This window comes from Drosophila melanogaster, chromosome X (genome assembly GCF_000001215.4).
Source record: "Drosophila melanogaster chromosome X".
NCBI classification, from domain to species: domain Eukaryota; kingdom Metazoa; phylum Arthropoda; class Insecta; order Diptera; family Drosophilidae; genus Drosophila; species Drosophila melanogaster.
In genome coordinates, this window is record NC_004354.4 from 13065550 (window position 1) to 13090577 (window position 25028).

The 25028-nt window shown below is 42.6% G+C and overlaps 2 protein-coding genes across 13 annotated transcripts in view; one reads left to right on the forward strand and one right to left on the reverse strand.

Annotated features, from left to right (window-relative positions):
- rsh (radish) overlaps positions 1-13521 on the forward strand; it is a 90456-nt gene extending 76935 nt beyond the window's left edge. For 2 of the 6 annotated variants that reach the window (NM_001298250.1, NM_001298251.1), the window contains exons 8-19: positions 2498-2717; positions 2783-3046; positions 3110-3221; positions 3287-3479; positions 3550-3758; positions 3873-4003; positions 4096-4277; positions 6679-6902; positions 7233-7539; positions 8866-9078; positions 9228-9818; positions 9942-13521. In NM_001298250.1, coding sequence (NP_001285179.1) covers positions 2498-2717; positions 2783-3046; positions 3110-3221; positions 3287-3479; positions 3550-3758; positions 3873-4003; positions 4096-4277; positions 6679-6902; positions 7233-7539; positions 8866-9078; positions 9228-9818; positions 9942-10249 — 2954 coding nt within the window. In that variant the 3' untranslated portion in view covers positions 10250-13521. Of the gene's footprint in view, positions 1-2497; positions 2718-2782; positions 3047-3109; positions 3222-3286; positions 3480-3549; positions 3759-3872; positions 4004-4095; positions 4716-6678; positions 6903-7232; positions 7540-8865; positions 9079-9227; positions 9819-9941 lie in introns of all 6 variants that reach the window. The other 4 variants (NM_001298247.1, NM_132622.4, NM_001298248.1 and 1 more) reach the window with 3 other exon arrangements.
- Positions 13522-13655: 134 nt separating this feature from the next.
- Positions 13656-24885, reverse strand: hep (hemipterous). 7 transcript variants are annotated; one of them, NM_001272572.2, is made up of 11 exons: positions 23810-24885; positions 21104-21591; positions 20863-21042; positions 20276-20496; positions 20047-20202; positions 18696-19021; positions 17059-18019; positions 16579-16989; positions 15964-16515; positions 15089-15569; positions 14182-15018 (listed from the first exon to the last, which is right to left on the reverse strand). In NM_001272572.2, the coding sequence occupies exons 1-6, from the start codon at positions 24225-24227 to the stop codon at positions 19006-19008; spliced, it is 1479 nt and encodes a 492-aa protein (NP_001259501.1). In that variant the 5' UTR covers positions 24228-24885; the 3' UTR covers positions 14182-15018; positions 15089-15569; positions 15964-16515; positions 16579-16989; positions 17059-18019; positions 18696-19005. The 7 variants fall into 4 exon arrangements, with proteins under 7 accessions (NP_001285182.1, NP_001259500.1, NP_001259501.1 ...); NM_001382110.1 differs by lacking the exon at positions 18696-19021 and having other exon boundaries at positions 17059-17549; NM_001298253.1 differs by lacking the exon at positions 18696-19021 and having other exon boundaries at positions 13656-15018; positions 15089-15494; positions 17059-17549.
- Positions 24886-25028: the final 143 nt, after the last annotated feature.

Genomic DNA, 25028 nt, shown 5'->3' on the forward strand with positions numbered 1-25028 from the left:
CGTTTTAAAGCATCCATTGATTGATATATAGAATAGAGAAAGCTCTTCAGTTTCTCAAGTAGCCATGCCATTAAATATCTTCAGTTGTGAGGGACCTCTTCGCGCTTTCTATTTTCACTCTGTTGGCGATTTGCCTGCCCGTTGAGCTGCTTCTCAGATTATAGACCATCTCATCCACGATATTCCATTTTGCCCGGCTATACTTTGTATACATATTACATGGCCGGGTGTCAGTTGGTCTGATTTGTTTGCCATCGCCGGCTTGGCAAGTGGCCATTACAAGTGGCAAGATGAAATAGTTGCCCGGCCAGCTTCCGGTTGCCTTCATTCCTCCTGGGAGGCCAACACAAACGATGCCCATCAATTTGGTTGTTTGTGTTTATTTTCATGTTTTGTGCCCCATGCTGCATGTTGCTGCCGTGCAGTTGCAACACGAGCTGTGGTTGTTGCTGCTGCCAGGGTGGATGAAAAATGAACCGGACGGGATGTTATTTGTATGGGACACAAGCGAACGGGATCAGAAACAGCAGCTGGAAGCGGGGGCGGGGTAAAGGGGCAAGGGGCAGGAGCAGCGGCAGCGTGGAAGAGCGCCAAAGTGACCCAAAATGGCACGCGGTGTGGGGGGGGGGGGGTGTGTCGGTTTAACTGGCCTTAAAGAATATATAAAATATATATTGCATATCCGCGGGCGCTGTGCACGCAATATTCACGCACACACACGCACAGCCGCCTAAAAATCTGGCAGAGACGAAATTCAGTCGTGGGTCTCAGGACCCTGATCCTACGGAAGAAACTTTCACAAACTTTTAATACTCTCTCGTGCAATTATGTAACAATTTCTAATTTCTAATTAACGCGATTACCATAAATCATTGAGCAGTAATTGGTACGTGTACAAAAAGGCTTTCAAGTTATACAAGTCTTCTTATAATCCTTTTGCTAATTAGTCATTATAGCATAAATATTGCAATATTCATGTAACCCCTACAATCTAGGGTATCAAAGCCTAGGCAAGACCGCAGAAAAACAATGCGAGCAAGCGATTTCATAGCCTACTTAGGGGCGCGCGCTGCGAGTTATTCAAATTTGAATTAGGCAGGGCCACCATTTTATGGCTTTCGCTGTCTGTCTGTCTGTCTGTCTGTGTATGTGTGTGTGCGTGGGTTGTTGTGTGGTCGTACGATATATATATGTGTGTGTGCGTGCGTGCTCCTTGGGCGGCAGGAAAGGACCCGAAAAATATGCAGCATCTGCGTGGTAGACGGGCAAAACTTGCGGCATAAAATGTGTGGCACATGTGTGACGGGAACGGTGAGCGCTCCTTAATTAGATCATAGTTCCCATCTTGGCGCAGGGCAGCATTTTACTGCCATCCCGCTGAAACACGAACACGAAACAGAAACAAGAGCACAAAGAGCCCAAGGATCAGTAGAAGGACCAGGACCAAAACGCCATCAACGTCATGCCCGACATCATCGTCCTCATCATTGTACAGTGGAGTCAAAGGAATAGAAAGTTATGTTCAATCGTGGAATCTGAATAAGGAAATTTTAGCCTAAAACATATCCAAATTAAGTGAAAGATTACGTTAAGAAAATACCCTAAAAGTTGTCCTTTAAGTCGTTATAAAAAAATTGTTGCATTATATTTTTCAACTTTATAAAATGCGAAAATGTTTTAATGTTTACTCAACTCATTGCAATCTGTTTTTAGTGTCTTTAATTTTCTATTGGTTCCGAACCACTGTCCCTGGGGCACAAAGATGTGGCACATTATTGACTCACGCGCCGCATCGAATTTCCAACTCAATCATGGACAGAAAAGTTGATGGCAGAAAAAGGGAAAGTGGGTGGATAGATGGTTGGTTGGTTGGTTGAATGGTTGGTTGGATGGATGGATGGATGGAAAGGGGAAGGGGAAGGGGAAATGGTAAATGCGAAATGGGAAGTTTCGCCTGCTTTATGACTGGCAACTCACGCGACGCCACTCGCCATCGTTTACGGTATTTGCATTTTAATTGAATTGAACTAAATTATTTTGTTTAGAGTTGAAGGAATTGCCAGCCATTGAAAGCCCCAAAGTAGGCAACAGTTTTGCGAGAATGTAAAAGCCACAAGCCGCTAAAAACTTGAGTGAAACTTTGACATAAGACTCTCGCCGCAGGAAGAAAGCAAGATTGTCAGCGAAAACTTTTCTATTTGATGGGAACAGGGGGTCTATACACCGCGGCTGATTGGTGGATAGAATCTTATCCAAACTAAAATCCCAAGTGCCACCTAGAAATTAAGAGTTAAGTCGCCTCAAAAGTGAGAAGAAGCACAAAGTTGGAAATAAAAGAATGTTCTTTTACGTAGGCAGCTGTTCGGCAAATCTTTAAATGATGTTGATTGCCAGTGGGTAACTTAGTTGCTTCACAAATCTAAAGAACTTGCTTTATATGAAATTAATTGGAAGTTGTCAGGATATATTTAATATACATTGCAATAACCCATTGCAGATGAGTTCTGCGAGGAGTATCCGCACAATCTGATGCCCACTCCCGGCTACTGGATCGAATGCTCCCGCCAGAAGATCACTATGCCCACCCCGCACACCATTTGGGACGAGAGCGACTCGGAGCACGAGGACATTCGGGCAGGAAGTGCCAGCGATGCCTATTTGGAGCGCGAGTGCAGCGATCTGTACGAGGATGATGAGGACTCTGAGGCTACGCCCAGGTGAGTTCCAGAAGCTACTTCCAAAAAAATAGATTGCTAATCCTCCCATTCCCAAATCCCTGCAGTCCGCGCAAAAAGACCACCATCGAGGAGCAGTGGGACCAGCAGGGCGCATTCGAACTGATCTCTGTGGAACAGGAGACGTACGAGAAGTACTTCTATGGCACCGAGCACTGGAACTACTTCACCAGCGATGAGGACCTGGGTCCGGTCATCCTGTCCATCAAGCAGGAGACGCTCAACGGACGGGATCAGTTCCGCATCCTAGTACGGGCTGGTTCCTACACGGTGCACGGACTGATACCGGCGTCCTGTGTGTTCGCAGATAGGTAATATGTTCCATAAATAACCGAATGATATATTTAAATCGATCAATTACTTCAAATTTATAGATATAATCGCGAGGAGGTAGTTAGATCTTTAGGTAAAGAAGTTAATTTAAATCCACCTTTAACGTTAGGACAATTACCCGATACGCCAGAGGAATTATTAAAATTAGATCAGGTGCGCCTCAATCTCATATAATATCATATAATTATAATAATATAACTTATATATAATTTTGATAGGTTTTTATAAAATCAGAGTTAAAAGTTGGCGTCATATTTGTCAAAGAGGATCAGTATACCGAAGAGCAAATTCTGGACAATAATGAAAATTCACCGCTCTTCGACGAATTCCTCACTCTTCTGGGCGATCGAGTTCGTCTGCGCGGATTTGATAAATACAAAGGTGGCCTTGATACGGTGCACGACCTGACAGGTGGGCTTATACCCAATGGGATGGGATGGCACTTTGTGCATATTATTGAAACCCCCAATTCTTCTTGAAGGTCTCTTCTCCGTCTATACGAACTGGCGCAACATCGAGATCATGTTCCATGTGTCCACGTTGCTGCCGTACGAGAAGCACGATCCGCAGAAGCTTCAGAGGAAGCGTCACATCGGCAACGATATCGTCTGCGTGGTATTCTTGGAGGCGGATAACACACGCTTCAGTCCCGCCTGCATCAAGAGCCATTTCCTGCACACCTTCATCCTGGTGAGTACCAAAAGGATACAGCGATACTGATTTGCTTCATACCTTAGGACATCTAAGCAAGTGGTTTTAATTGAAATGTACTCACTAGCTTACCGTGTATTTCCTCTTTTCAAGGTTCGCGTTTCGGCCAGGATTAAACACAAGCCCACGCGATACGAGGTGTCCGTGGTGACGCGTGACGAGGTGGGCGCCTACAAGCCCTATTTGTGGGAGCAGTCCGTCTTCGAGAAGGGGCCGATGTTCCGGTAAGTTTCAAACTGGCAATGCTGTAAAAAAAATCCTCCAACCTCAGACAAAAAATAACACAAATCCCCCCTAAAAACTTGAATATCCATAGGGAATGGCTGCTGACCAAGATCGTGAATGGAGAGAGAGCCTCCTATTCGGCACCGAAATTCGCGCGGATGCAGGAGCGTACGCGATCGCAGATGCTCGAGGATCTGGTGATGAATCTATCGAATCATGCGGAAACTGGACAGATACCGAAGCCATATAGACGCGGCAGTTGGCGACCGATCGGTGAGGATGAATATATCAAAATGTTGCATGCCCGTGTCCTAGACAACAACACACACCACGAGCAGCAGCAGCAGTTGCTGCTGCAGCAGCAACACATGCAGCACACGCAGCACATGCAACACTTGCCGTCGCACAACATTTGCTGCTATTGCAACAACAATGCCACTGAGCTGCACACAGCGGGTGCAATACACAACAATAATGACAACAACAACACCACCACCACCACCACATTCACACACAGACACAACAACAACAACAATAATTACTCTGAGCAGCAGCAACAACAACTGCCACAACAGCAGCAACATGACAGCCAACAGCAACAACAATTGCTGCAGCCACAACAACACCAACTGCTACACCAACTGCAATTGTCGACGTCGTCACTCACACACACGTCGTGCTGTGCCATGTTGCACCTGTGTGCGAGGCATAGTATGTGTGACACGCCCCCACGCCCCCGAACACACCCCTTTTTGCAGCCGCCGCCCCCACTTTCTTTCGACCCGCATGTTTTTTTTTGCCTGACTTTGATAAATTACTTTTCAATATTTACAATTTCCTTGGCTTCCGAAAAATAAAAACAAACAAATGAGATATGCAGATTATTTTAAACCAACTTGAGAGAGTTTTTGGGAATTTTCATTTTATGCAGGCTATGAAACCCGATTAAATGCTTTTAAAAGAACTAAATAATGCACTTAGTAGTAGACTTAAAAATATTTGCAGCTTGAGTAATAGACGTTCATATCATGCAATGTACATATGAAATCAATCAGATTGGAAACCTAAATTTTAAATTTTATTCAATTTCAAAACAGATACGTAATTTACAACGAATTAAATCAGTAGTAGAAAATAAATCTTCTGCTACTTTCGAACATTTTCTGTCAAATGTCTTAAAGCGAATCGCCTAGATTTCTGGTCGGCTTTAAGAAGATTTATAAACAAATCGCGAGAACAAATTGCAGGCATTACTGGCAGCCCAAGGAGAAAAATTGAAAATAGAAAAAAAAGGACATTTGCATTTGGTCCTTTGTGACACGGTTTCTGTGCGAGTATGTTTGATTAATCGTTTTGTCTTGGTTTCGGTTGAACTTTCGCCCGCGAAAAGGGGGCAGTTGGTGGGAAAAGGGGAAGGCCGGGAGGGTGGGTGGTAGAGAGAGGGAGGAAGGAGCGAGAGAAACACACACTGACACTTCCGTTTCCGCCATTAACACATCCGGCTGTGTTTGTGCCCACCGGAAGCGTGCAGTCGTTGCTCGAAGCAATCTCAGTGCTATCTCCCTCTCCCTCTCGCTCTCTCCCTCTCTCTCTCTGGCCCCCAAACATTGTCTTCCCTTCGGCTCCTTTCGCTCTCCTCCTCATCTGTTCTGAACTTTAACCCCCCGACATGGACAATCTGCTCGTCCCTTATCTACGCTCACCGACACTTGTCCGGCAAAGAAATATTGTTCATGTTTGTGTTATTTTATCAGTGGGGATATCTATTGTTCCAGCCACCCATCACCGCCCATTACCACCCACCAGCAGACACCACCCACCCAAGGATGTTGTTCGTGTTGTTGATGTTGTTCTCATTGTTGTTGTTGTTGTTGTTGTTGTTGTGGTGGTGTGTCGTTGCTGTTGCTGTTTGTTGTGATTTTGTTTGGATTTCTTGTTATTTATTTGTTGCTATTTGTTGCACTAGACAACACAAATCTAATTTGATTTATTCATGCACACCCACACACCCACACACACACGCACAGAGTACCCCACCAACACTCACAACCAAGCGCACACACACTGAGAAAATGCGGAAGTGATCCCCAATGGAAACTATCCGTATTGAAATTATGCAAATTACTGCTCCAATAGTTTGGCATTTCCATCTCAATGCGATTGGGGAACTGCATAAATTTCGGCGCACACACACTAACATACACATGTACATACATACATACACAGCTGGGATCTGAATAATAGAAATGGGAAAGCAGACAGCTTTAAAAAGATATATTAAAAAATAAATAGGTGATTCTATTGAAGCCAAATCCATTTGTAACTATTTGAGTGTGAATGCCTATGGCAAGCAATTTCATAAATTCAACTAGAAACGTAATCAAACAGCCCCCATAACAAAATGTGTGTTTCGGAGGTTGCAAAGTAAATGAATCTCCAGGAATATGTATGTCAAAAACTGACAAGGCTATTTCTTTTTCTTGCATAACGTTTTAATATAATAAAATCCATATTTCTAGGCTTACAACTGAAGAAGCATGTTGGTTGCATGAGTTTTAACTTTTAAATACACTTTTTTTCAGCGAATATACATATATATCCCAGTGTTTCAATCAACAGGAAAATAGTTGAATATTTACTTATTAAAACGAAAAATTATTTTAATTTCTCGCAGGTCACATGCGACCCTCGTCACCGCTGCTGGATTCCGTTCGCGATCAATTCGAGGACTACGATCAGTTGGCCAAGGACTTTACCCGCGTATTTCTAAACGAAGAACCATCGTGCCTGACCAACGCCCATCTCTTCGATGTCGTATTCCTGGTGGGTCAGTCCAAGCAAAAGGCTCGATTTATTGGAGTTCGAGCTATTCTCGGAGTACGGAGTCGAGTCTTTCAGGTGAGTTTCAAAGAATGCAGGATAATTTGTTCGCCTGGAGGTAAATTAGACAAATGAGTGAAAAAAAAAACATGGGCAACAGTGCGTATGAGTGATGAGCATAGACAACAGTGCGTATGAGTAATGAGCATACACAACGGGGCGTATGAGTGATATATGTAGACATCAGTGCGTATGAGTAATAATATGTAATAAAATTCATATTACACATACGCACTGTGGGCTCTATTTTACAGCTCATTTGCCATACGAAACGTTTATGCTTGACTACTATTATTTATTGTTATCATTCCGGATTATTGCAATAATATTTATTTTTTTTTTTTTTAGGAAATGCTCTATGGCATTCAGACCGGCTTCGGATCGCCGCAGATTCCGGTTGCGGAAATCTTTGCGCGACCAGCTCCATCGCTGGTCTCCCCGCAAAACCAGAAACCGAAGAGCAACAACTATCTGACCGTTCCCGATTCCGATTCGATACGACCGAAAAGTGTGCCCTCGTCGCCGATGGTGAAGAGGGCCTTCTCCCGACTGGGAACCATTACGGCCGGATGGGGTCGGTCCATACGGAACAAGAACACCAACCAACTGAATCCGGATGACAAGAAGAAGTGGATATCGTCGACAGATTGTTCGAGTAAGGGTTTTCATTCGGTGCAATGCAACCATATCGATGCGTGTTCTTTTCTCTCCGCTCTCTTTTGTTCTCTTCTCTCCTCTCTCTCCTGTGCGACTTGTGTTGATTTTTCGCATTTCCACGTCCACCGTCTGCGTCCTTGCGTCCTTAAAAATAAAAACTTTAACTTTTGCATCCTTAAAAATGTCGATAAAAAATAAAACAAACATCCAAATACCCGCAACTCAAAAAACGCACGCCGCACATTTTTGCCTCAACCTAAAACTAAAAACTGCGTACTCGTACTCTATATAACCATCACACGATCTCAACTGACTTATATATATATATACATATATGAATATCTATATGTTCCGAACCTTTATAAATACACCCGATCGAATGTCTTGTATCGACCGACCACCAAACCTCATTGATGTCCTTTGTTACCCTTTGATTTATCGCATAAAATATTCTGGACATGGTTCTTTCGTTAAAAAAAATCCTCTTGACAATGCATCCCCTGTACAATTGGCCAATTAACTAATTTTAAAACGTATTTTTAATTATTTATAATGCACTTGATGTGATTTTGAATACACCTTATCAAATATCATAAACCAAACTTCATAAATGATAATTCATGTTACCTGCCCAAATACCTTTGTAATTATTTCATGTTTTTTTTTTATTTTAATTATTTATTTGTTTTCGTACTGAAAATAAATAAACACAACATTAATTTGCGTAAACCTAACATGAATCCATCTAACATCCATCCATTTCATTTCACCTCTACTCACCACCACTGCTTGCATTTTTACTGTTATGTGAAATTTTATTGCAATTGGATTTAACACCAAACTAATTTTGAACTTTCTCTACTAACACTTTCACCACCTGACTTGATCCTTGATTTAACTATCCCCTTCCGTCGCTCTCTACAATCTCTACTCTATATCTCTCTTTCTTCTGTTAATCTCAACTGGAAACAACAAACAAAAAAATTTAAATTAAACAACAAACAAAATTTTGTCATTCTCTCATCTCACTTGACTCGCAAAACGCCTTACCATTTCCACAAAAAAAAAATATAAAAAAAATCCGTCGTTTAACGCCACTCAACATAAACTTCTTAACTTTATGCTTTTGGTTTCATCATTAATTTCATTGCCGACCGACAAATCGTTTGATTTTCCCTATTATTTGCAATCGATTATGTTGCGATTATTCTAATTTCGACGATAACCAATCACCCACGACGAACTACCGATAAACGTTGACCGATTGACGAAATGACTCGCCCACTCGCAACTCGATAACACCATCACCGACTGGCGCCTGCAGACAGGGACAGCAAGGACAAGGACAAGGACAAACCGGGCAATAACCAGCTGGCCGTGCCACGCCTCTCCGTCTGCGCCGACGCCCAGAAGGTCGATCGCGCCAAATTGGCCCAAACGGAGTTCAACATCATCGAATTCGATCCGGACACATTCCGAGTTCTGCTCGACTACCTGCACACGGGCACCTGTCCGCTGACCTGCGTCTCCATACCAGGTAACTATATTAAAGCTATACGAGGAATTCTTAAGCATTTAAGCTTAATGCATATATTGAACTACTATAATCTTATTATGGAGTTTCTTTTATAGTTGAAGAACACAGCAAATCAAATAATATATATATATATTTAACCAACTTTTAAGGGTTACTATGTGCCGCGGAGCACTACGACCTGCCGGAGCTGTTGCAGGCGTGCTTCCATCACTGCAAGCAGTTTCTGCGCATCGAGGTGGTCTGCCCGATGCTCATCTCGCTGGAGAACTACTACTGGCGCTACACATCCGCCTCCGAGCTGGTCAACATGATCCTGTCGTTCGTGGAGAGCAAGGCGCACTCGCTGTTCAAGTGCCCGGAGTTTCTGCACCTATCCGAATCGATGGTGCAGATGATCATGTGCCGGGAGTTGCAGACGCCCGAGATACGAAAGTTTGAGGCAATGCTGGCGTGGGCCCAACACAAGGTGGGCAAACTGAAAAATCATCCGAACAAGGACACCCAGTTCGAGTTCGAATGCATTATGGAGCGGCTGACGCGTGATCTGAATCTGTGCCGGATCTCGCCCAGCGAACTGCTCACCGTCGTCCTGCCCTCCAAATCGATGAAGAACGAACGCATCATGGAGACGCTCATGGTGCAGGTGAATCTGGGGACCTACCGGATGCCCGAGTTGGATGCGTATCGTCAGCAGTTGCGCCAGCAGGAGTCCGCCGAGGCCACCGTCCAGGTCCACCGGGGTGGATGAGACAGTAAGAATGTGAGTTTCGATTTGGATCACCAACAGCAGCAGCAACAGCACCAGCAGCATGATCAGCAATCGGATTCGGATGCCACAGTGTCCAATAATAATAATCTCGTAGCCCATCAGAACCACCACAATCCGCCACCCATCGATGCCCGTGCCTATGCCATGGCCTCCCTGGCCGCCGCCCTTGAGATGCAGAATTCGTCGAATCCCCTACAGTCGAACGCCGCCCGCGATGCCGCCGACGAGGAGGTGGAGCTATATGCCAGTTTTGATAATGCACCCAGCACCAGTCGGGTGGCCGCCCAAATGCAGGCCGCCAAGGAGGCGCGCCGGAAGCGATGGGCGGCCGATGGGGCCAGCGGGAGCAGCGGGGACGGCGGATGCGCCAGCGGGAGCAGCGGCAGCGGGCGGCGCTACTAATTGGATGGATGTGTTCCCGTATGACTGGTCCTAAGACTTATGGCTAACACACATAGAAATTCGCCATTAACTATATAAGAAAACTACAAATTGTGAAAAATTTTTTCTCAGCCATAACCTTTTGGAAATTGTAATGATAATTCGGAAGAAAATTTTGAAAATATTTGGATAAATTATATAGAATTGCAGTGGCGAATTTCTTTAATTTGAGCGTACTTTCATTATGATTGTGGCGAATAATTCTGAGCAGTGATTGCGAAAATACCGATTTTATTTACAAATAAACTCAGTTAAGTTCAAGGCAGTTCGCTAGATTAGCTATTGCAAAAAAAAAAAACATAATGCTTTAATTCAATTGTATATGGGTTATTCATACATTATAAAATGTCGCTTAAAGGTGGCTTGATCAATCATTTTTACAAATGCCCCAAATTTCAAGAATTTTAAGATGAAGGGGGTAAATTTCTATAAAAAAGTTCCTTACATTTGATAAACATATTTTCTAGTTAGTAATTCATAGAGAATATTTCTAAACTCAATGTTCATATCTATATACTTAGATAGGCTATTGGTTTTTTGGGGTATGATTGAAGCTTTTAAGTATACTTTTCAACACTGTGCGAATATGACTGGCTTGTGTGTGTGTGTGTGCATATGTGTGTTTTTTGTGTATGTGAGTGGTTTTGAGTGAGTGTGTGAGTGGTTTTGAGAGTGTGTGTGTGTGTGTGCGTCTAACCAACCCATCGCTCGAAAGACGCCCGAACTATCCAAATCGAAACTGACATTGTTAACTCTTACATTCACCCCGGAATGACAAGAGCCCCCAATTTTTTGGGGGATGCATATAGAGAGAGAGCGGAGGGAGACGGCGGCCCAAAACCCACCCCCTCCCGCCCCCCCTCTACAAGAGATAATGTTAAAAGCATAAGCATTTTCTACAAGTATTACCCAACATACATACATACATAAATGTGTACGTCGTGCAAAATTGTCCTAGGAAGGTATGTGTAGAACTAGTCTGTTAAGGAACCACTGTGGCATTCGATTTTTGATACCCACACAGTCGAGGATAAACAGAAAAAGAAAAAGGATTACAAAAAAAAAAAGTGCAGCAAGGAAAAACATTCGCAAAAAAAAGGGAAAAAACAAGAAAAGGAAATAAAAACAAACGCTTACTGATGTAAAACAAAGACTTAAAACTAAAACAAAAAAAACAAACATGAAACCAAATGAATAAAATATAAAACAAATTTTTTTAATCAATGTTATTGGACAAATGTAAGCTGAACAAAAAGATCCTCTCTAGCCCCGACCCATTCCCATTTCCATTCCCATTGTAAGACATTTTCCAGTTCCCTCGATATAGAACGAGTTACCCCAGAAGAACTCAATTTACGACCTAAGAAATTACTATATGATGTACTTAAATGTTCAAAAGAATTGCAAGCATAATCTTAACTGTTTGAACGCTTTTTTTTTGGGTTTTTTGTATTGTCTGTTAATTTGTTACTACCAAAAGACAAGGAAGCATATTATAGATAAGTATCAACATTTCCAGTCAAGTTGGCTGCACACCTGTACATTTAATACTGGTTAATATAGTTATGCTAAACCGTAAAATCAACACAACACTTGCAGAACTGCAAGTGAAGCGAGAGTCCAGAGAACCAGAAAACCGATTCATAAGTGCAATATCTAAGTGTATGTTTGTATAACCAATAAATTAACTTGATCTAAGAGAACGAGCAGGTGTAAATCCCCAAAAACAGTCACTGCTTTTATGAATAAAAAAAATCCCGGAAGATCAGCCCTAAAGATAAATTCAACTAAAGGCCAAAACCACCATTAAAAAATAAAATTGAATGATTGAAAAAAACCTAATATTACCAACTAAATAATTTGTCAGCATAGAGCTCATTGAAGAAAAACGACAAGAACCCTGCAGATCATAGAGTCATCAAGAGTAGTGAACAGATAAGCCCATAGAAAATCGTTTTCCACATTCCCTTTGGAAATCAGTTGACCCAACTTTTGACCAGTACCATTTCTCGGATAGATTTACTTTTCTAACACCACCATTCACTTATGAAATATTTTCCTACTGGAATTCTTCAGTTGCTAAAATGACCTAGTTTCGGTCAATAAACTAAAGATGGCAAATTCTGATGCAACATGAAAACTAAATGTAAACGGCAGCATTTCCAAAAGGGTTTCACTTAAATGTTCAAAGACGCATATATCAAAATTCAATGTCTAACTGTACAACCAAGTTTATCAAGTGTCTGGCAGGTCATACATATGTAAGCATATAATTAAGCAATTACAGTATATATATAAAAAAAAAAAAGAAAAACAAGGCCAGAAGAAAAAGAACCCTAACAAGAAAGGCAAACGGAAATCAATAACTAAACGCTTTCAGTGTGCAATAACCGAATAACTAACATTAACGTCTAATAACCAGATAAACGAACAGATAAACTGTAAGCCAAAAGCTAAAACTGGAAAATAATGAATTTGGAAAACTGTAGCAGGCAAACGTTTTTGGGGCCTGTTTCTTATTTTTTTTTTTTTTTTTTTGTGGAAAACTTGGATTGCAACAGAAACGAGCAGTTATAATGAAAAAAAAAGAAAAAAATAGGTAAAAACAAAAACAACACTCTTCGAAGCATTTTGAGACAGAGAAGGCCGAGTGCCATTCAATTCAAAAGTTAGTTATACAAATGTTGTACGTTTTTTTGTTGACTAATCTTTGAAAACATTGAAAAGAGAAAAAAATAGCAACAGATTTAAATGGACATAAAGCATAGCTGTATTTTTACCGTCGCTCTATCGACTCAAATATACTGTTTGAACTGAATGTACTCATCTGATTAATATGAATGTATTTACCGCAGATATCCGATATACCGAAAATAAACAATAAGCGCTGTTTCTATATGTTCGCCCCGATCGCCACCGCCCACCGCCCATCGCCCCTCTGCCTAAATTAACCCACCCAACCACCGGATGGCAGAGTGGTGGTGCGCAGGGTGGTGCGAAACGGGCTCACTTTTTTGATAGCAGATTGAATCAGGCAGGCAATCGAAAAACAAAATTTAAAAAAAAATGAAAAAAACACCCGTGACTCCTTTTGAGCTGACGATCTACATCTACAATATACGCAAATGAAAACCACATAAGACATTTGTTTAATCGAAAAAGAAAAAAACGCATTTGAATGCGGAGTAAAGCTAAATAAATGTTGTAATTGCCACAGCCAAGCATAACAGGAGAAAATTCAATAAAAATTATAAAAGTATTACAACAGCGTTTTTATATACATAAATTAAGCATTGTTTAAAAAACATTCGTTTTGCATCTGAATGAAACATCGAATTTCTTTTGCGTTTTATAAGTTTATTGTTTTGTTTTTTCTTTTTTTTTTTATTTTCTTTATATTAATAGGAGGGTGGAAACTAGAAACTAAGTGTATGGAAAGCTATTTGGCTTGTACTTCTGAAGCTATTCAAAATACTTTTGATTTAATCATTAAATCAATTCCAAATACGTTGTCTTTCTGAACTGTTTATATCTCCATTTACTTCCATACTTCCCTTTCGCCATATAAAAGTTCTGAAAAAAAGGAATCCGTTCCACCCATTTGAAATAAAAAAACAAAACGAGACTTGAATTTGAATTGTCGCTTGTTGCCGCTTACATAATAAATTAAACAATTATAATAATCAGTACAATAATTCCATTGTTAATGTGGTTGTTTCTTGTCGGTTTCCCTTCCACTCAGCATACAAGTTGATGTTTAATGAAACATATAAACTAAAACAAATTGCAAACAGCAAATGCAACGACATTTTGCACTTCGCTTCCTCTCTATATACAAAGCTACAAATCATTTAAATTTCTCATTCTTTCTCTTGGATTTTCCCCTTTTTTTTCGATTTAGCTATTTTGTTTCATTTTCTTTTTAGAGCTACGATTAAATAAGTTACGTTGTGTAAAGTGTAAACTTTTGATTACAGAGTTACCATTGAAGGAGATACAGATACAGAGATATATAGAACAGTATAGACTTGGTTACAGGGGGGGGCGCGGTTGTTGGGCGAACAGAATTGCTTTCAACTATTGCACTATTATCGGATGTGTCTATATAGGTCCCTTAAGATATATGTCTATGTACAATTGGAGCTGCGCAACGAAACGAAGTGTCTAGCAGATGCGGATACAGATGAATCGCTGAGGCTCAAGCACTTAAACGTATAAGACTTTTGAACACTTTCGTTTGTCATCAATCACATGTCCACGGATATCCAGCTCTGGTCGTCGATGTACCCGATGCCCCACCGGACGATCCACCTGGCCATTCGTCCTTATCCGTATACAAGCTGGAATACGATCCGCTGGCCGAACACGTCCGACGATCGCCGATTCGCCGTTCGGCTCCGGACAACCTGGTGCCCAGGCCACCTGCATACGCCGGCATCGACAGCGAGTCGCCGACTGCTGACGAGACGGGCAGGGAAATGGGCTCCAATAGTCCCACCTCCTCGTCCTGATTGTCGTCGTGAACAGCAGCGTCGGCGGCATCGTCGTCGAAGCCATACCAGCATCACATGACCATGATTTGCAGCGCTACTCATTGATCTATCGTACGGTAGATGCGTCTCTGGGGCTCGGGTGTATAGTGGATGCGAGTGCGGAAATGCTGCGGTGATCCCGGCACGCTTTCAGAGCCTCGACGCGGTGGCGGCAGCGGCGGCGAAGCCGAAACGTATCTGAAAGTGAGTGAAAGAGGCGAGGATTAGCATGACTTAGAGCAGGATGGCTTCATTACGCAGCACTTACCTTCGGTGCAGCAGCGGAGAGCCGGGCGGCTGGCCACTCAGCTCCAGCAGATTCTTGCGCAGCAATAGCGGTGACTGTCCGCGATTGTAGCGTGGCGGCGGATCTGGACTTCGATGCCTGCGATCCAATCCCGCCAAGATATGCGGACTGGGCGGCGTGCTGATGCTACCTCCCGGTCCACTGCTTGCATAGCGACGCAGAAAGCTACTGGTGCCACCGCCGGGCAGCGGTTCCGTCGTGGGCGAGGTGCTCTGGCTGGTATTGCTACTGCTGCTGGCCGCCGACAAGGTGCGATAGTAGTAAGACTTGCCACCGCTGCCGTTATTCACAACGCTCCTGTACGCCGGCGGCTGCGGATGCACTGGCTCCTGGTCTCGATCCATGCTGGACGCCACCGGCGACGTGGCTGTGGAATTCAATTGGGTTTTAACATAGGTGGCAAACTGTCGCTTCATGGCACCGGCAAGAGTGTTGAACCAGCCTGTTTGGTTGGTTCGTTGTTTGTTTGTTTGATGAATTGAGTGATGATGGATTATGAGTACGTGGTTTCATGGTGATGGTGCAGTGCATTGGTGCAGAGTTCGTTTTGTTGTGCGGTGTGCGGAAAACGAAGAGAAAAACGAAACGGAAATGGAAAATGTATAAATACGAGAGCAACATAGCAGCGTTCAAAGCGAAATCAAAAGAGCAATGATAGACTCAGAAATAAAATCTGTAATCCTTTTAAAGAAGGTTTTTAAAAGGGTGTAGATGCACAACATCAAGCATTTGTTTAAGAATATAGAATAATGATTTGTGCCAGCTATTATCATTAAGAATGTTATGATTTTATTTCTGAGCTTGTGGACTAGTTAGCAATTCAAGTGATGGCTCACCTGCATCGTGTTGCTCCCGACTGCAACCGTCCAGGCTGCTATTGCTCGCTCCGCTGCTGGAGCTCTGGCCCAAAAGTTGTCGGCGTGCGTACAGCTTGCTCAGCTTACTGGCCACCATGTTGCCGTTTCCTCCATAATCCGACTGCTGTTCCGGTGATCTAGACTGGAGCGTGGGACTCGTTCCCGTTGCCTCGGCGGCGATGGGCAGCGGCTGATACTGCAGCTGCTCGCCAGTGCCGCCCGCTCCAAAGTGACCAGCTGCCCCCAATCCCGATGCCGGAGCCGAACCGATTCCCAATCCCGCCATGTTTCCCGTTCCGGAACCAGACGATGGGGATATGCTGGCGGGATTGATGGCGATTTGCGAACACGTCGACTGCGTGGAGGACTGACTAGAGGTGGAGTGCGTTGATGGCGGCGGCGGCACATAGTTGCTGTGAAACGGATTCGTGCTGGTCACTCCAACGGGCGGCTGCTGGCGCTGCTGCTGATACCGCTCAGCCGCCTCCTTCTCGCGCAGCTGATTCTGCTGGTGGTAGAAGCGCTGCAGCACTGCATATTGAAATTTATATGTTAGTTTCATACATAGCCCAGCAAATGACTAGATCATTATACCTATGGGGCTCTGATTGCCCGGCTGCAATCGCTGTGGCTGCTGCTGCTGCTGACTCGTGAGTTGCAGGGTCGGCGATTCTGTGGGGAATTGCTTGCGCGGCAACGAGGGGGAGGGTGAGGAGAGGCCCAAATTCAAGGTCGTCGTGGTCGCATTACTACTACTATCACAGCTGTCGTAGGCTTGGGAATTTTCCGTTGGCAGGCGCCAAGTGGGCGTGGTCGTTGGCGTTGTCGTGAGCACTGTAGCTGCAATATTTGGCGGTGTTGTTGCTGTTGCCGCCGCTGCTGCTGCTGTTGCTGCATCCGTGATCAATGTTTGGTTGTTGTGCGGCAGTGGTATTGTTGTTGCAGTTGAATTGTGTTTCTTTTGGCTGAAGGGCGATGTTGTCAGATTGCGTAGAATCGATTGACCTGCAAGTGATGAGTTGGTAGAGTATTCTTTTTTTTTTTCTAAATCTAAATCTATAGAGCCAAACCCACCGATGCTACTAAACATGGACTCCTTCTTGGGGCTCTCGTCGTTATATTTGTAGTGCGGATGATGGGATCCGTTGCTCAGTTTTCGCTGCATGAACGGCGATTTGCGATAAAGCCGGTTAAGATCGCCGATACCGGCGCTTGGTGGCGATAGAGGACTGGCACTGCTGCTGCTTCCGCTACCATTTCCGCTTCCGCCGCTGCCGTTTCCTCTTCCATTTCCGTTTCCGCTGCCGCCGAAACAGTTTGTCGTTGCCGTCGGTGTTGTGGTTGTTGTTTGAGGTAGTTGTGTGGCTGATTGCATGAAAAACTGCGACTGTTGCTGCTGGTAACTCGGTATCTGAGTGGGTTTTATTGTCTTCTGCGGATTTGTGGGACTCTGCCCCGCATACGTTGTCGCCCTACCATATTTTACAGCTCCACCTGCGGATCCTGATCCTGATCCTGCGAGAGATCCGGCCCCAGAACCGATCGCACTTCCAGTCGCCGTTGCCCTGCAAATTGACGATTGATTCGTTTAAGATTAGTGCATTCTTAATGGCTAGATGACCAGTAATGAGAGCACACTCAAATGTACGCCAGTGGCAGAAAGAAGGTTTGTGTTTGGAGGGGATACATCGGGCTATTTAGGGGACATATATCGGGGATTTTGAGGAAGCATCAGGATATCCGGGATGTGATGGGTTTGTAGGGTACATTTAAATAGATTGACGGCGCAATGGCAACATATCTAAGACATTTAAATGAGCTGTAATCGCATTTGGAATGTGTGTTGGTGATCGATCGATGTGTGTGTTTTGTATATATACAAGTTGATGAGTGAGTTTTGCGTGTGAGTTGTGTGTTCTTTTGTGTAAGCGACAGGTGGGAAACACAGGTAAATGCCAAAGGGAGCGAAAGCGAAAGATGGCCGCGCAGAATTAAAGAATCTTTGCTCATGATGGCTTTCCAAAATAACACTTTCCTAAAAAAAACAAATGTGAATTGTAGAAAAAGATCGCAGAATGTTTAAGAAAACACCTTTCCACAAATTGCAAACCAAATTGAAAGTTCCAAAAAACAAAAGCTGATCAATTGGTTGTATGCTCAAACTAACTAAACTACAAAATTTCAAATATACTTTACTTTGATTCAGTTAATAATGTTTTTGTTTTCTTAAGCATAAATTTACAAGCAATTCTATTCGTTTAATTATCAACATTAAAAAACCATTTAATTGTTATTTTAATAACTAGCCCACATTTTCGTGAAGGAAACGCATGATAAATGAAAAGGGACGCATAGCCAAATGTAATGATCTTAAAACCGATAAGTAATACAATTAAGCAAACTAAGTAAACAATCAGTGTCAAATTACCTTTTCTGGTGTATGAGCATTTCTAGATGGGTAAATAAACAAAGTATAAATTAAATAAATAAAGAAAGCGATGCCAAAAGCCAGGCCCAGATTCAGAAAAGAACATGCGAAAGTAAATCGAAACCATAGTATTAACAAAAGTCCATTGATGAATCATTAAATAATGAACACAATAAATGTTAGCAGAGCATGTGGCGTGTTTACAACAATTAACGATTACACTTAACTAATGAAAACATAATTAGAAGGCTAATAATAAGAATAATAAACTCGTCGTACTTACTGAATTTTACTTTTTTAATTGGGAGGAGTTTTTATCGTTTTTTTTTTTTTTTTTTGAGTAGTTATGTTTGGTTGGCATTATCATTATATATAGGTAAATATATTTTTAGGTTTATATATCTGTATATAGAGTTGATGGTTGCAAGGTTTACTTGAATGCTTTTGTTTTGTTTTTCAGTTTATGTCGATAGTTTTTAATGTTTGGTTTTTGTTTATAGTTTGTCTTCTTCTTTTTCGTTTGCTTTTATTTTTTGTTAGATTATGTTTATTGGATTTCTTCATTGTTTGTCATTATTGTTTAAGAAATGGTATTAGGAATTAGGTAACCTACAAAAAATGGTAATAAAAAAGATGAAAAAGGAAAATAAAAACGTCGCACACACACACTCAAATAAAAATGTCAATTAAACGCAAAACAGGAGAAAGTACATCAAAATGTTTATAATTATTTCATTATACACTTTTCGGTTCGTCCTCAAATAAATACAGGATCTAAGTGGGTAAAGATAGACAGATAGTTGCGTGGATAGCCAGACTACAATTGGACTAGGGGCAACATGCTCTTTCCAAAGATTCCCAATCAATTTAACTATAACCTAGTTTAATAATAATTAATTAAAATCTCATTATAATGTAGATTGATCTTGAGTATATTTTAGGGGGTTCAAAGATTTAGCGTACAACTTTTTTAGTTATACATTTGAATTCCAATGATCTTTAAGCCTGTTTAGTTTGTAATATACCTACTTAATAGCTGTGGAAAGAGCATTTGTTCTAGCACAACAAACTCGTATCTAATTGCTAGCTAATTTTCTAAAAATGTAGTTAATAAGTGGACTTGCTTTCTTAATGTGTATTAAATGAAACAAAAAAGCTAAACATGCCAAAACGGGATAGGAAAGAAACGGAGGAGCTAAGCGTATGTTTATAATGTTAATTAGCCTCACCAGAGAAAATTAAAGAGATTGAAAAAACTAGAGTAAATATAAATTAGGAAAATAAAACAAGTTGAGGAACAAGCAGTTTAAATTAGTTGGCTAGCAAAAATATGAATTTAGGAAATCCATCCTACGGTTAGGTATTCAAAAGTTGCAGCTTCCCAGCTATCATCTTGAATCCTCTCCTACCTGTTGAACTGGAGAAGCACGTTAAGCGAAGAACAAAGAACGGAAAATGGAAAACGGAAACGGAAACGGAAAGGTGGGGAAAATACAAAGCGCTCCGCACTATCTCAGACACACCCACTATTCACACACATCCACAACAGGCACAACACATCATCAGCCGGGAATAGCGGACGGGTCGTGGGAATAATGCTGAAGGATCTGGCACAGATCACCGGATGGGCTCACCTCTGGAGCGTTGGATCGCCATTGGCGCGCAGTCGGTTATCCTTGATGCTCTGAAACCAATTGGGCACATCTACTTTGGCTGATTCATAAATCCGGATGAAGGGCTGGGCCAAAAGCTCCGGATACTTGGGTCGATCCTGATGGTTCTTTGTGAGGCTGCAAACAGATAAAAGATCCATATTAACTGGGCTCTGTACAAGCGACAATAATACTAGAAAGTATCACTCACCACTTGATGACGAAATCGCGGAACTGCTGACTAAAGTTGTAACCCTCGCCGTATGGCAAACACGGCGGCTCCGAGTCAAGCACCTTGGTGAGCACCTCGAAGTCCGTGTTGCATCCCTCGTACGGGGATCGCGCTGTGGCCAGCTCCACCAGCGTTATGCCCAGTGACCACACATCTGCGCGAATGTCGTACTTTGGTTTCTTGGGGTCGATGCGCTCCGGCTGTAAAATTGAAATTGTAGGGCATTCAAAATAGTTGTTTCAAAAACTAGATGAATCACATAGGTCATATGTATTCTAAGTACTTATTGATTAAAAGCTTAGTTTACGCTTCAATTATCTCAAATTTATGGCTTGCTTTGCCAAGCTTGGAATTTCCCTACGAACACGTTCATTATTTAAATAAACTAAGTCATGACACCGATCAATTAAACAACAAACCTATATATTTTCCAAGAAATGTAATGAGTTGTAAGCTTGTGTAGCAAAAAAATTTAGTACTTTACAATATACACAATTTTCTCAATCAATCTAGGATCTGTCTAGTCTATTTTTCCCTATCATAGCCCTCCCGCTCTTTATACCCACCGCCATATAAGCTGCACAGCCGGCGGATCGAGTGTTGGCCTTGGAGTCCACCAGGCGTCCGCTGATCCCGAAATCACAGAGCTTGATGTTCCCGCGCTCATCGATCAGAATGTTCGAGGGCTTCACATCTCGATGGATGACTCCGTGCTTGTCCTTCAAGTAGGACAATGCGTTGACCGTCTGCAAATGGAATAAGTATTAAGAAAAGATTCTAATGAAGCGCTATTCCTTCAGAACTAACCGCCACTGTGACCTTGCCCAGGATCTGTTCCGGCACCGGCTTCTTGGACAGCTTGAGCAGCTTGTCAAAGCACATGGACATCAGCTCCATGCAGATCCACACATCCGGATCGCGAACGAAGCAGCCAAGGCACTTGACAATGTACTTGCAGTCGTGCGATTTGAGCACAACATCCAGATCCATCAGGATGCGTTTGTTCTCCTCCGCGTTGCCAGTGCGTCGCATCTGCTTCACGGCGATGATCGTGTTGCTGGACAGGTGCATCATCTTCACCACATTGCCGCTAGTCCCATTGCCCAGGTCGCCCAGGTGCTTGAGGTCATTGATGTCCGTCGGATACTGCCGCCCGTTGATGTTCAGCTTGCCGGTCTGCTCCATGATGATCTTCAGCTTCATGTCCGTTTCCGAAACTGGAGGATGTGGCGGCGTGGGCAGCGGAAGTATCACCGGCCGCGTACGATTCAGTCCACCACCGGGACCACTAGAAACTATAGGATATACAATGGAAAACAGCGATATGTTGGTATGATGATAAAAATGTACGTATTAAATTCAATCTAACTAAAAAATTAAACAATATTTTGCATATCTATTATATACAACAAGAATACTTCCAACACATATCTCTCAATTTCTATACGAAAAAAATGCCTTAAAAACAATCCTTTGAAATATTTGCAATAACTTCCAATTGGGTTACCATAGGCCACTAATCAATTAACGAATGCTGCCCACTGTGCCATCGTGTGCGTGTGTGTGTGTGTGCATGAAGAGGAAGAGCGAATGAGAGCGATTTTGTTTTTGTTTGCGAAGTTTTTTTTTCCCTGGCAGCAATTCAATTCAACAATTAGCCACTACAACAACAGCACGTCATAAAAAATAACGCTATTTGTAAACATGCGAAAGAGGAGACACGGCACAATGTCCGATGAACGAATGTGGGCAGGGTGCGGCGGAGGTGGGAATATGTGAGGCCCAAAAAAAATGACAACAACAGTAACGGGCATATCAAGACATTACTCCGGAAATGCCAAAAAGTAACCAATGGCGGAGAGCGAGAGAGGAAGAGAGCACCAAACGCGAGTAGAGAGACGCACACATGCAAAAAGTAAATAAAAAGTATGTAAGTAAATAAATAACAACACTTGATGGCAGATGAAAATCCAATAAGAAAAATATACAAGACAAATATGCAAAAACTTAAATGTATAACAAAAGGAAGGGGAAAAGAAACGAAAAAAGGCGGTGGGTGGTCTCACAACCGTGGGCACAATAACGTCATCTCTTACATGAAAAATTTAAAATTTCTATCAATTTAAGCCTCATAAATAATCGAATAACGACAACTTTTGTCTTTAATAAACCAATTTTGTTCTGATAAATTAACATATAGACCGTTATATTTTGTTAGCTATTTATTCATTTAACTTTTGCTCGCTCATTATGTACCACGAACTTGAAAATCTATTCAATAGCTGATTACACTGTTAAAATTTGGGTGTGATTTTAAGTACCCCTGAAATTCGCGGAAACTATTAACCACTACTAATCTAATCGAATCGAAATGTATTTGATTATTCAAAAACCCATTAGGCATTTTCTGGGGTTCATGTATCAAACAGTTATGGTACCAGGAATTGTTAATCTAATCGAGGCGAAAATAAATTGACGCGGTTCACAGCTGTTAATACCACTGTAGATTTGACTTCTTTTTATTTTTGTTTGGCCCAACAAAAGGCCGAAAACAAGTTGGGTACGCTTTTGGTGTTCGCACTTGGCCTGTCTTATCTATGCAATCGGAAAAACAGAACGGGAAATCGGAGGGGGGGAAAAGCGGCAGAGCTACGGGGTTGACGGGGCGCTGCTGAGGTGCTGGAATGGGGGATTATGAGCAGCTGTTATGCAGTCGGGGAATCGATAGCGTTTGCCCTTTGTTGGCGGCATCCAAATGCTCCAAAGTAAACCCAATGGCAATAGCAATGGGAAAAGCCAAGAAAAGAGCACTTCTCTTATCACAATTTAAGCACACATACATGTATGTACACACACACACGCGCACATACACAGCTTATTGGGCAATGACAATTTATTAACAAAATATTTACACAAATGCGGACAAAAGATGGTTTTGTGGCTTGCGGTTGGCGGTACGGTATATATAGATTTTTGGTGACCATTTTTGGGGATCACGATTTTTCTCAGCCCACTTTTATTACCACTTAACAAACTGTCTACAGTTGCGGTCAGAGAAATGTTGGCTTAAATCCACACCTGTCACAGAGGATCAATAAAGATTTCACCTGTCTAATGTTCGATCGATAAAACATTGATCTTTCTGCGAATTAATATCAAAAATGTTGTTTGTGCGTTTGGAAATTTACTTGGAAAGTTTTACCACGTTTTTGGCGGCCAAAACTGTTTTTCGACAACGATTTACTTTCGAAAGTAGAGAATTATCGAATATTCGAATCGGGAAAGTCTCGTTGGAAAATTTTGAGTTACAGTACGCAGTTTGATAAGCTATCATTTTTAGATAGCGGTTTAGAGTATTCCCTGGTACATGGAGTTTAGTTGTGACATTATATTTTGTTATATTTTTCTTCAACGATTTTCAAAGATTCAGGTAACTACAGTGTTTTTCTAGTTGATCCCAATTAATTTTATATATTAAAGATTTAGTAGGAAGTTAACGAAAAGAGGACTTACGCATGGGCAGTGTGGGCGTGGCTCGCGACACTCTAGTTGTCGGCGGGGTGTATGTTCCACCGAAGGTGCCCGTCGCCGGTGCTGCGGATGCAAATGCGGATGCGGATGAGGATGATGACGAGGCGCTGGCGCTGCCGAAGGGCGTCGCATGAGGAACTGGAGGTGCTGGACGCTGGGCTATGCTGATACCCGATCCGGAAACGGAACCTGCGCCCAAGGAAGGTGCGTGGGTGGCGGATGTGGCTGCGGATGCGGATGTCGCCAGGGGCGGGACGCGGGCAGATGGAACGGAACCGGAAACGACAGGGCCGCGCGCACCGGAGAGGACGATCTGGTCGTGGGACTCATTCTGCGCCTGGAGCTTTGCCTCCAAGGATTGCAGCCGACTGCCGATCGTTTCGAACTCAATGGTGGACATTATATCGAGTCGATTTGGTTCGATTTTTTATAGTTAGTTGCTAGTATCGTTGGATTTTGGTATTTATTAAATTTTTTTCGCCGTTTTTTGGCCAGCACTTCTTCGATTTTCCTCTCACTCACTCCCTCTCTCTCACACACACACAAGCGCGCGCAGGCGGGGGAGGGTGCGTGTGTGTGTGAATTGTTTTGCTGTGCGCCCTGTTTGTTTTGTCGCTGATGTTGTTGTTGTTCGGCGGCACACATACACTGTAAACTTTACACTTGCAAAAATAAAGGATTGCTTGGACTTTTGTTGTTTGCCAAGGGGGGGCACAAAAACAAAATCGAAAAAAGGAAAACACAGTCACTGTGCATTAGAGAGAGACATCCTCACCCCCACACACGCACACACACAGGCATACACGCAGCGCCCTCTCTCTCTTTCTTTTTCAGCAGCAACGGCAACAACAACTTGCGATTTTTTCCTCCTTTTTTGGGAGAATATTTCATCGGTTGTTTTCCTTTCGCGGCGCTGTTTGTCGCACTTCTGCAATCGATTCGTTTCGCGACCGCGGGCGGCGGTATCACTGGCACAATTTGATCACTCGCTTTTGTACGTTTTTGCTGCCTAAATCGCGTGTACAATAGTGATGTAAAAAAACATCGATGCATCAGCCATCGATGGTTCTTCGCCGATAATTCTTAATATCTTTTTTCGTGCCTATCGATGGTTTGCAAAACATCGGCACCTCAGAAACAGTTTTCGAACTAGGAACGGCATCTAAAACTATGTAGGATTTTATTTTACCGAGATAGAATA

What these genes read in the sequence shown, in the direction of transcription:
- hep (NM_167346.2), bottom strand. Translation starts at nt 24,227, where the DNA reads ATGTCCACCATTGAGTTCGAAACGATCGGCAGTCGGCTGCAATCCTTG. An exon ending in TCGGGAGCAACACGATGCAG is followed by an intron (nt 15,570 to 15,963) that starts GTGAGCCATCAC and finishes CCAACCAAACAG; the next exon opens with GCTGGTTCAACACTCTTGCC. An exon ending in TCTCCGCTGCTGCACCGAAG is followed by an intron (nt 15,019 to 15,088) that starts GTAAGTGCTGCG and finishes ACTCACTTTCAG; the next exon opens with ATACGTTTCGGCTTCGCCGC.